Here is a 12,107-nt window from a genome sequence, read left to right as displayed (position 1 = left end):
ACAAAGTCCTAATGTGCAATCACTAATTATAACCTAAAATGAACACCAATATTATATATTATTTACTAAAAAATTCGATTACAAGAAATATAACTCAAGACAATCAAGTCTTTACACTTTCTTATCTAGAAGTTTATAAGCACTAGATATAAAGCTCAAATATGAAAGATTCCTTATTCTAAAATACAATATTTTATTTTAAAGTACTGTATATTTAGTTTTATTTTTATTTTTTAAAATATGTGTAAAATTTTTAGAAATGTTTAATATAATTTAATAAATAAATAAATAAACTAACTAATTATTAATTTTATGGATAAATGTTATTTATAAATGAATATTTTTTAATTTTGTTATTATTTACTCTCATATACTTATAAATATAGCTTTTATGAAAAAAAATACATAATAAATACAGAAGCTAATATAAAAGTGATTTATGTCTTCTTCTATTCTATATTGTCTTTTAAAATATTGGTATTTATTATTATTATTATTATTATTATTATTATTATTATTATTCATGTTAATATTATTATTATTATTATTTTAAGAAATAACTAATGATATAATAGGAATGACATAATCTCCTTGGAAGTACATACAAAACAAACCTATATAAGACTTACTTAAGTACGATGTATAACTTCAAATCCTCGTACAGAAATTTTCTTTACCTATTCCAGTTTGAAGTGTCAGTGTCATCATGCACACAAAAATGTTGTTTTCTTTTCTTACTTACGAGAACATGCAACGAAACACACAAAGTTCTTATTCTTTTCTTCCACCATGCACCAAATTTAAAATCCCTTTCTTTCCTTCTCCTTCTTCTTCTCTCTCTGCAACTTTACTACAAAACCACAAATTCCAACGTAGTTAATTTCTCAAAAGCATCATCACCATTTATTCATTCATTCATCAACAATCTCCAACGTTTCACACACCAAAATGCACAACAACGACCACATACCCGTTCACCACGTCCATGGTCCGAACCCGAAAACCATGAAACTGAACCGGCACCGCTCGGTCCGCTACTACGTCCATCGGGTCCACGAAAGCCTCACAACGCGGGTCTCCAAAATGATCTGCGCCACCTTCTTGGGCCTCCTTTTCATTTTGGGCCTCATCGCCTTCATCCTCTGGCTCAGTCTCCGGCCCCACAGGCCCAGGTTTCACATCCACGAGTTCAACATGCCCGTCCTGGCCCAAAATTCTGGGTTCCAAAACGCCGTCGTAACGTTCAAGGTGTCCGCGCGAAACGCCAACCAGAACATCGGGGTTAACTATGAGTCCATGGATGGAGCGGTTTTTTATCGGGACCAAAAAATCGGGTACACGCCGTTACTCTCTCCGTTTTATCAAGAGCCCAAGAACACGACGGAGGTGGACGGCGAACTTAGCGGCGCCTCGTTGACCGTTAGTAGTGAGCGGTGGTCGGAGTTCCAGAGCGATAGGGCTGACGGTAGCGTGGTGTTCCGCTTGGAATTGACGTCTGTGATCAGGTTCAAGATTTCGTCGTGGAAGAGCGAGCGCCACACGATGCACGCCAACTGTAATGTGGGAGTGGGATCCGACGGTTCTCTCTTGACCAATTTCAAGGACAAGAGGTGCCCCGTTTATTTCTCCTGAGGTTAATTAAGAAAATGAGAGATACTTTTTTCACTAATTTCTTTTTTACTATAATTAATTTATTCTTTATTTCCTTTTTTTTACCTATTTTTATGATCTAAGTTTTTATTTTTTTAAATGAATTATTGTTATCTTATATCAGTGTAATATGTATAAATGTTAAATAGGTTTGTAGTGTTAGAATGAGGAGTTGGGTGATTGAAAACTAAAAGGGTGAATAGTTGTTTTTAAGAAAATCAAGGTATCTTAGTGAAGAAAAAAAAATGGTTAAATATGTTTTTGGTCTCTTAATTTTTAGTGAATTTTAAAATTAGTTTATTTAGAAACTTTAAACCAATTTAGTCATTTATCTTTCGAAATACGTGAAATACATAAATTTAATCATTTTAATCAAATTTTGTTAAATTTATTTGACATTTCAAGCGCGTTTTATAATATTATTTGACTTAAAATTAAAATAAATTTGTGTCAAATAATATAAACAACTCAAATACAATCAAATCTTGAAATGTGTACGAAACATCAAATAAATTTAATAAAATTTGATTAAAATGACTAAAACTACGTATTTCGAAAGATGAAAGATTAAATTGGTCCAAAATTTCGAAATAGACTAATTTCAAAATTTACTGAAAATTAAAGGATAAAAACATATTTAATCCAAAGAAAATCTTAAAAGTTACTAATAGAATGATAGAAAGTTTTGATTATTCTTTTGTAGCAGTCTTATTTAAATTGACAAAAATTATTTAAAGAGAAACAAACGAATAATTAAAAAAAATTACTAAAATATTTAGTTTATCAAACAACTTTATTGAAATTACTAAAATATCAATCAAGTGTCAATTTATAAGAAACTCTTATAAAAACTAAACTTAAAAATTTTCGCAATACATCTTAAAAAAAAAAAACTTTTTTAAGATGCAAAAAATAATGAGTGAAATTATCAATTAAATGCGAGAGTAGTGATTTTAAGAAAAACACTTAAATGGATTAGATTTTAAATTTAATCAATTAAATATGAATGGCTTCTTTTACTTGATTTTTCTTTGTAGAGACTTAATCGGTTATATATTTACCCTAATTCATTAATTGCGAAAGACATCATACTTTGAAGCTTTGATTTAATGAAAATCTAATTAACCATTTTTAAAAGTATATTGTTTCAAGCCTTTATCTATTTAATTTATTTATGAAAAACATGTTTATCCTTCGACATCAATGGAAGATTATTTAACAAGGTTTTTTACAATGTTTACTAAAACATCATATAAAAGCAAAACAAAACTGAGAATTGATCTCAAATAAGTTAGCATCTGGTCTTTAAATTTAGATACAAAATTAAAATTTAATTTTTATTAAAATTTAATATATTTTTATTTTTAAACTTTTAAAATAATAAATATAATTTTTTTAATCTAAACAAAAATTTGAGAATCAAAATTTGGAACAATGAAAAGTTTTAAGTATATTTAACTTTTTTATAATTTTCTTATATTTATGTTAACATAGTAAGATGCTGAAAAAAAAAGTTACTCACGTTCATGACCCATCTAAAGCTTATCAGTGTGTGTGACTCACCTTCAAGCCAAAAGAAACTCACTGGCATGAATGGTGATATATATGCCACAGTTTCCTTAATCTAAAAGTATTAGAAATGCAATCATCCAAAAAAAAAAAAGGAAATGCATTAAATAGAGAATATCACCTTACCCTTGAGCTTTTATTTTCTTATAAATGAACAGAGTAATCAATCAGGACTGAAATGTTACATTGTTAATCCAAATTTCTAGTTTACATAAATTGTAATAATCCAAATTTTTAGAACTATGTCCGTGAGATCTTCAAACACAAACATGTATACCTTTTGGAAAGTCTTCTTAATTGTGGTTCCCCTAAACCAAAATTAAGGTGGCTTTCCAATAATACCTACAGAAATTATTTATCCTGGTTTGATGGCACCTGATCGGTAAATAGAGAGGGCCATGAAGAGGTAGAATGAGCCAGGGATGTCTTCAATGTTTATGCATTATTATAATGAAATCATCTTCACTGACTCTCGTCTAAGGTACCCACAACGCATTTCTCCAACAGGAATTCAGCATTAACCCAAGCATGGTATTTATCTGATTCAAGAATTAAGAAAACAGAAACTTTGTATATTGTGGGAACAGATGAACATGTTCAGGGCATGGTAGCAGCAAAGCTACTTGAAACATAGCATGAGCATGAACCAAAAAATAACCAGTATATAATTGGAATGACATAATCCCCCTTGCAACTAACTACTTGTAAACCTATATAAGACTTACTTGAGTATGATATATAAAAACATTTAAAAACCTAATGTTGCTATAATATTGAAAGGTACAAAAATCTTGGATTATTTTGTATTACTATCTCAACGCCCAAATATCTTATAAATGGGATTCTTAGCATTTAGGAAATTAAGAATCGCCTCTTCTCACCTAACAGCTCTCAAGTAGTTAAATTTATTTCTAGGATGTGAAGTTGTGCAAGCTAAAAAATGCAGATAATATAAACTTCGAGTAACTTCAAATCCTTATACAGAATAAGATATAGTAAAATATGTTAGAAGCCTTTATCTAGCATGTCCGGTGCAATTGATTCACAGAAAACAGTTCACGGAGTAAAAATCAACATCTAAATGAAAAGAAAATGAAATTTATCCAATGGTAAAATTAAATTATAAGCGAGTAAGAGACAGAAATAAAGGATACTGAATAATGATGTGCAATCTTTTCCTACTGCCTTTATCAACATATCAACACCTGCAAGATTTTCCTACTTTGTAACAATATGACTTTCAGGTAATATTATCATTTTTTTTTAAGAAATTTTTAGTTTTAATGAAACCAGTAATAGGAACTGTAAAAGCTAAAAGTGAACTTGCTGATTGAGTTGATAGCTGTACCTCCAGGGTGAAACTTCATATATGGAGATATATTGTAAACACGACCTTTTAATACAGTCCACATGTCACCTTCTGTTTTGTGTTTTCGAACTTCATCCATAGAAATAAGTCTCTTGTTTGATTGCCCTTTCAAACCTAGCAGAAGATAGATCAAGTTGAAAAATTGCATCACCGCTTATTCTTAAAGGTAACAACAAATAAGTGATAACAAAAAATTCTGTATGAGAACCTGCAAGGTCTGGATGAGTTCGGGTGAGCTTGAGCCAGTCCATTTGACTATAGCCTTTTTCAAAGGGAACTTTGGCTCGAACCGTTGGCTTCTTTGCAGAATTCTTCTCTTCTGGCAACTTTGACGATAAATTGTTATCCTTACTTGTTATGGATTTTGAGGTAGATTGACGGGATTGATTTGGCTGACTTGAAGTTGTGTTAGTAACAGTGAAAGACAAAGAACCAACATTAGCCTCCCTAGGGTTGGAATCCTTGGATAAACCACCCTTCCACAAAAAACCACCATCCTGACTAGTACTAGTTGCATTTGAAGATTCTTCTTTAATAGAAATATCAGCAACATCTGAAGCAAGTTTGTTGGTTTCAAGATCAACAGGTGCACCGACCTGTACACACATGGTATGAATTACATTAGATTCATGCACCATCATTAAGAGAAAGTCTTAAGTGTGTACGTGCTAAATAAATAAACATAAAACAAAATGGGCATTCATGCATGTTACCTGACAAAATGTGAAATCATTATCGATATCCATCCTACAGTGAGTGCTGCAGATAAGATTACGTTTTAGTAGCTGCAACTGAAATTTGCAATAACGAAAAGTCATATTAAGTTAATATATTATATGATCACAGCATCTAATTCTAGGTATTTATTACCTCTTTCTTCTTCCTATCAAAATTTCTTCCTACTCTTTGCCCATGCCCCTGTGGACATACATACAACTCAATAACCATACATTAATTAATACTATTTTCTGGAGAGGTGTAAAAGACAATCAAATTGAAACATCCACCCTCTTGGTTGGCACCATAAGCAAAATGATTTACGATTACAACTTTCACCATAAACAAGGTTTGTCATGTTTCTTATAATGCTAATAACTCTTTGAACACAATGATAAGTTATAATACGCTTATTTATTGACTAAACCTTACTGATCTAACCTCACTCTTTAATTTTGTAGTTAAAAACAGAAATTAAGAATCGATTTAAAATATGTTTGGGAATGAATAAAATTTAATTGAATTAGTATGTTATTTATATACCATACTAATTCAAACGAATGGATTCTGGTTGACAGAATGTGAAGGAGCAAAGGGTGTTGCCTAAAACAGTGGCATGGAATGTGAAGGTGGGTGAGAAGAAGAGGGTGTGAAGGGCCAAGCTTGAATGGACCAACCAAAGAGTCAGATTTGGATGTGAATTTGAACTAAACATAGATCAACCATTTATATAACTGTTTGTTGACCATTTATATAACAAAGTATATATTTTTATTTATATTAAGATCCATTAAAAATTTAACTGGTGTACTTTCTCTGAAGAATCACATTGACATAACCACGCAGATGCTACTAATATACATATTGAATACCAAAAGAACAGCACTTTTTGTACCATTTTACTGGGGTTGATTTGATGAATGTAGGATATTGTGGAATGTTTATCTCAGAAGGAAGATATCACAAACATGGTTAGAGCAGAGCAGGGCAGTTAAGATCCATGTATTCAATCTGAAGCAGAAAATAACAAACACATGCCACACAAATCCTAAACACTTTTGGAGGACGGTGCTGTTTAATCTGATCTTCTAAGTTAAAATCTGCTTTAGGCATGTATTCCTTGGTTTACTGCTAGAGAAGAACAGAATCAGAAACTGAGATTCTTTCATTGAATGATTAAGCTCAATTATTCTTGATTATTTTATGCATTGACTAAAGCATCACACTCAAGATTATCGAACTCGCGGGTTGACTCGTAAACCCGTACGAGTCTGCGAGTCATGACACTGTTGACGAGTTAACTCGCATATAAACTCGTTATTTGTCAAACTCGGAGTTAACTCGCTGACTCGTACCAGACTCGTGAGTTTGAGAACGAGTTACCGAGTTCAAAAAACGGGATGAAATTACAGAAAAACATGTCGTTGGCATTCAGATTTTAAGCCCAAATTAAAACCCCAACGACTCAAATCGAAAATCCAATTGTAAGCAGAGATCGAAGCCCAAATCCCAAATGGAAAACCCTAATCGAACGTTGACCTATTTCGTGATCTCGAGTTTGATCTTCATCACCTTCGACGCCGTAGCTCCGCTCGTCCACGTCGCAGTTCCGATCGCTTCGCGTCGCAGCTCCGTCGGGTCTCTGGTTCAGCGGCGTCACTGCTCCCTTTTCTTTTCCCTCTTTCGTTGTTCCCTCATGCGTACGTATTCCCTTCTTCTCTTTCTCCTTTCACTAAACATTATATCTTGCTTTTATTTTTCCATTTCATTTTTTTTATTTTTCTGACTTTCGTGTTTGCTGCTGTTACGCGTATATATATATATATATATATATATATATATATATATATATATATATATATATATATATTTGCCTTAATTTCTTTTAAAATGTTCGTTATCTTATATGTTGAAGTCGTGTTTTAATATTTTAATTTATTTATTACATAAATATATCTTTTAATGCATTTTTTTATAAAATACATATTTTATTTTATATTTGTATATTCTTTAATAATACTAGCGTATACACAGGTGTGATGCATTTTTTATATATGAATGATAGTATGTTAATACGTAATAATAATATAATGTTATTAAGTTAATATATAAAATAAATTTATATTTACTAAAAATGAAGTGAATAAATAGAAAAGAGAAACCCTAGATAAACAAAAAAAAAAGATAAACAATTTTATAAAAAATAAGTAAAAATAATTATTAATTTTAAAAGATTTAATAAATAATTATATTGAAAAGGGTAAAATCGGTATTATAAAATGTGGATATAAAAGAGGAAATGTTTTTTATATATTGTTTTATATATATATATATATATATATATATATATATATATTATGTAGTTTTGTTTTTTTATTTTATTTATTGTATTTATGGTTTTTTAGAAAAATAAATAATTTTATTTTAGTCGATTGAAACTGGTTTACAATGTCTGGAAGTGGGATTGGGATTGGGACGACTTCAAATTCTTGTGATCTCAATGTTAATGCATTTTCACTTGCTAGACCTTCTAGACCTATAAGTAAAAAGGCTATTGGAGCCAAAAAGTTGAAGTTATTTATGTTTTGTGTTTTGTATTAATTAATATGTTTGTTGTAATTTGAACTTATATAACAATCATGTGTGTTGAACTAAGTTATTTTACAATTATTGAACTACTGATTACTATTTGCATTAATGTGTGGTGATTAAATTCTAAATTGATATGATATTATATACAATTTTTCATACGAAGTAGGGGTGTAGTAGACTCTTACGAGTCTACGAATCGAGTCTACGAATCGAGTCTATGAAGCTCTCACGAATTTAAATAGACTATCGAGTTTGATAACCTTGATCACACTACGACCTCTAATATTCCCATATGCAAATTACAAAACCATATTCTTCAAAATCAAGAACTGAAACAAACATAAATTCGTAATTTCTGCGTAATCTTAAGCAATTACCAGCCTGATTGAAGGAAAATCGTCGCTCCCAAGCTTTTTCGTGGATTAGGGTTTGCCTAAAAACAACAACACATCACATAGAGAATCGAATGAAAGAAAGAAATGCATAAACCACTTGAAGGAGAATCGCGAACTATTACCAAACGACTTCAACGAAAAATCGCTTCAAGGAGAATAGCAGCAAATTGGTAGTCCTTAAGTCATAATGTATGGTAAAAGGAAGGAAAAAAAAAGGTTGGTATTTTTTTCTTTTTCATTTTCCAAAATCATCACATCACTTATTTTTAATTTTTACTTTTGTTTAAAAGCAACAAGTTTCAAAATATACATCGATCAGATTGTGAGTTTTTATTGCAATTTTACCCTATCATGTTAAATTCAGTTTATTAAAGTTGCAGATTATTATAATTAATAGATGAAAATTATTTTAAAAAATTGTAGACTAAAATTTAAAAAAAAATTAAGAAAATAAAATTGTAAAAAAATGATAAACTAAAGTTGCAAATTTTATCATGAGCAAGATAAAATTTAATTCTTACTTGTTTAATTAGTTCTTACTTGTTTATAATCTTTAAATAATACATAAATTCATTTTTAAATAATTTAATCAATTTAAATTTTAGAAAAACAAAAAAATATATAATTGTATTTTGTAAAACTCTTTTTCTTTTCTTTTAAAACTCAAGCTATCTTAGAAGGTCACATATTGTCTTGTCTTTCTTTCTCTTGTCTCTCTTAAAAGAGTTTTTTCCTACAACCTCAATCATTTCTCTCAATTTTCTTACTCAAATCTCATCCTTTTTTATCAGATGATCAGGTTATGATCACCGCAAATAACTCCTCAAGTCTACCGATTATTTCTTCCATTTGAGTAAGTTAAATTTTTTGCCTCCTTTAATGTCCAATATGTCTTTGCCTTGCATGTGATATTTCTTGGATTGCGTGTGTTCCTAGAGTCTTTGATATAACTCTTTGTTAATTAATGGTTCAGTCTGATCGTTTTTATGTTGTCTCTAGGTTGAGATAGAACATTATTGAAGTAGAAGGCATTCTGGGATTTTTAGAGCTGTTTGGGGGTTCTTTTAAAGGTAAGGGAAACTAATGTTTGTATTCTGACTTTGATCTTTGCTTGAATTGTTGGTTGCATGTTAATTCTTGTTTAAAATTTGAAGTATTTAATGTATGGTAATTTTTTGTCAAGATTTGTAATTGAAATCTATTTTTAATTGAATGGAGTAGGATATAATCTTGTATGAAATTTTGATTTCAATGGTCGATTGCTAGTTGGTAGTGGTTTTTTATCTATGATAGAATGGACATGGAAAAATTAGCCAATTTGGGATTGTAAAAAATGTGCAGTGGTGTTGTCTTGGTTTAAATGGAGGGTTGTTAGAGTGAAATTCTATTTTCTGAGTTAAAATTGTTTTCACCACAATTATGTGACGAGAATGACAATAGTCCATAATCTAGGGGTTTTATCTTAACCAAAGATAGTGAAAGGACTAACATTGTGTGTACTAGGGTAAAACTCATTAACAATGATTATGCAGAAATATAGAAATCATCACAAATACAAAAACTACCAAGAATCATACATAATGTCTGTATTTGGATAATTAACTCTAGAATTGTCTTTGTGTTAATGAATATATAATATTGTTTGGTGTGGTGTGTTTAAATTGTTGAATTGAAATTTGTATTGAATATATATATATATTATTTCCTTTTTACAAATTAGTCTATCCTTCATGGTGTCTTGTTTGTTTTGTGTGTTTTGTTTTATTATTTTGTAATGATCACCTTATTTAATGTGAGCAAGGTTAAATGCATTTTTTGTCATAAATAATTTTAAAATAAAACCTGAATAAGTAATTGACACGTCTAGATTATATAATTTTTAACATTTTAGATAATTATGTTAACATTTTATATACATATTTTGGACTATCTCTTTTATATTATTAAATATGAAATATCTTATTTTGATAGTATACTGATATTGAGATGAGATCTTACACCATTATAACAAATGTAATATAATATATTAATAACAAATTATTATATTTAATTAAATAAGTGAACTAATTAAACTAAAAGAAGAGTTTTTAATCTCCCAATTTATTTTGCAGTTTAAACTAAATAAATAGAATTTTGAATAAAGGTCATACAGCAATATCATAGGCCAGTGAGACAGAACCAGAAATAAAGTCGAGGGTGATAATTTCATTCAACAATTTTATACATGAATATATAAATTAAATTTTGTATGGAATATCCAAAATATTATAATTACAAACATAGTATTTTGAGTGCCATATTACTCATTTTATAATGAAGTTATAAAATTACAATGAGATGTGTTATTTTCTATATGATAATGGTTAAAAACTACCTATCGTAGTAACTTTTAAGTTTATTATAGAAATGTACTAAAAGAAATTTTAAATGAAATTACACAGATATTCAAAAGGCATCCAAGGATTTCTCGCTCTGATACCATTGAAAGAGGGGGAGGGGGAATGAAATAAAAACATACGTAAACATAACAGAGGTAAAATTTATGAGAATATAAATCTGGCAAAGCCGGTTAGATATTCTCTCATAAACTTTAATCTCAGCAAGTGAAAATATAAACAGAAAGATAAAGTTATGTACAGAGAATGTTTTTAAGCCTTTAAATGATTATCGCATCTTTTAATAAATATTACTCAGGGCATTCGTAGATGCCTAGAAAGGAACTACTCCATAAAACTTACTTTGATTCCAGAGGGAGGGGGGAGAGATCTGAAATTCCTCGTTTATTTATGGTTGAATATACAGTAGTACAGGGAGGAAAGTTTGAGAGAAAGGAGAGAGAACTAGAGAGAAGGCAGAGGAAAGAGTAAGAGAGATTAAGAGAGAGAGAGGAGTTCCGAGTTTCTTGCCCAGCATAAGGGTCTTACAGACTCTTTTATAGAAAAATTTTAGACTTGTAACCTGTTGAACCGGTTACAAATGACCGGTTACCTGTAGTGTCGGTCATGTGATAACTGTATTGTTTTACCCTTCAGTCTATTACTCAGATAAGAGTAAAATTACTGTGTCACAGGTAAAACTTTCTTTATTGTCCTTTTCTGGAGACCATAGTGGATGTTAGGTCTTCATGGTCTTCTTCAAGGATTTGATCAGAGTCTTCATTGTCTGAAGGAAAAGAAGATCCAGGAGTTCCTTGCCCATGGCTTCCTGTTTCTTCGTAGATTTCTCTGTATATCCTTTCTTTTTCGAATCTTTTTACCAGTATTGGACTGGCTTCAATAGGGAAAGGATGAAATTTATTTCCCATAAACTTTTTCCAATACATCTTGGTGTTTATGGTTTCTTTCAAAAGGATGTATTCTGAGTTATCCTTCCTAGAGAAATTCCAATTTGATCCTTCAACATATGCCTTCCAGAGCTGGTACTGGTAAAGCTTTTCTTTGTTTAAAGATAATCCTGTCAAGGTTCCGTGTTGTAGGTGGACATGAGCCTCGGGATTTGACTCTGTGTATAGTTTTATCACATGGGTTGCCATGCTGTCAGGGTTCGTGGCACTCTTTAGAGAAGAGGTAATTTGTAGGCAGATGCTAGTCATATATTCTGCCTGTATCTCATTTACTACAGAATTTATTTCTTGGGTAAGAGAGTTGAATTTTTCGGTGGGGGGGATGATAAGTGTCTAGAGACATCCTGCTTCTAATAATAGAGAAGGACATATGACTACGTCTCTGTATAGTTGATTTCTGAAGGTCTTTAAGTCAATTTGGGCCTTCCTAAAGATAAACTTGATCTGGCAAGTACATTTTGTGGACACTGTT

General features: G+C 30.5%; 2 protein-coding genes across 8 annotated transcripts; one reads left to right on the top strand and one right to left on the bottom strand.

Moving 5' to 3' along the window:
• Positions 1-711: 711 nt before the first annotated feature.
• On the top strand, positions 712-1,687 carry LOC114182544 (NDR1/HIN1-like protein 26). The gene has a single exon (XM_028069436.1). The coding sequence runs from the start codon at positions 949-951 to the stop codon at positions 1,630-1,632; it is 684 nt and encodes a 227-aa protein (XP_027925237.1). The 5' UTR covers positions 712-948; the 3' UTR covers positions 1,633-1,687.
• Positions 1,688-3,322: 1,635 nt separating this feature from the next.
• Positions 3,323-7,039, bottom strand: LOC114181977 (cytochrome b5 domain-containing protein RLF). Of its 7 annotated transcripts, none has more exons than XM_028068697.1 (7): positions 6,845-7,039; positions 5,459-5,506; positions 5,302-5,379; positions 4,797-5,184; positions 4,568-4,702; positions 4,374-4,424; positions 3,323-3,758 (listed from the first exon to the last, which is right to left on the bottom strand). In XM_028068697.1, the coding sequence occupies exons 3-7, from the start codon at positions 5,332-5,334 to the stop codon at positions 3,682-3,684; spliced, it is 684 nt and encodes a 227-aa protein (XP_027924498.1). In that variant the 5' UTR covers positions 5,335-5,379; positions 5,459-5,506; positions 6,845-7,039; the 3' UTR covers positions 3,323-3,681. The 7 variants fall into 7 exon arrangements, with proteins under 7 accessions (XP_027924498.1, XP_027924500.1, XP_027924497.1 ...); XM_028068699.1 differs by having other exon boundaries at positions 5,302-5,347; XM_028068696.1 differs by having other exon boundaries at positions 6,878-7,039.
• Between the last annotated feature and the right edge of the window lie 5,068 nt (positions 7,040-12,107).

Source organism: Vigna unguiculata, chromosome 4, assembly GCF_004118075.2.
Source record: "Vigna unguiculata cultivar IT97K-499-35 chromosome 4, ASM411807v1, whole genome shotgun sequence".
Classification (NCBI taxonomy): Eukaryota; Viridiplantae; Streptophyta; class Magnoliopsida; order Fabales; family Fabaceae; genus Vigna; species Vigna unguiculata.
The sequence above is the reverse complement of the archived record's forward strand: the minus strand, read 5'-3'. Positions and strand labels throughout refer to the sequence as shown.

What these genes read in the sequence shown, in the direction of transcription:
- LOC114181977 (XM_028068697.1), bottom strand. Translation starts at nt 5,334, where the DNA reads ATGGATATCGATAATGATTTCACATTTTGTCAG. An exon ending in TATGAAGTTTCACCCTGGAG is followed by an intron (nt 4,425 to 4,567) that starts GTACAGCTATCA and finishes AAAATCTTGCAG; the next exon opens with GTGTTGATATGTTGATAAAG. An exon ending in AGATTGCACATCATTATTCA is followed by an intron (nt 3,759 to 4,373) that starts GTATCCTTTATT and finishes TTCTTGAATCAG; the next exon opens with ATAAATACCATGCTTGGGTT.
- LOC114182544 (XM_028069436.1), top strand. Translation starts at nt 949, where the DNA reads ATGCACAACAACGACCACATACCCGTTCACCACGTCCATGGTCCGAAC.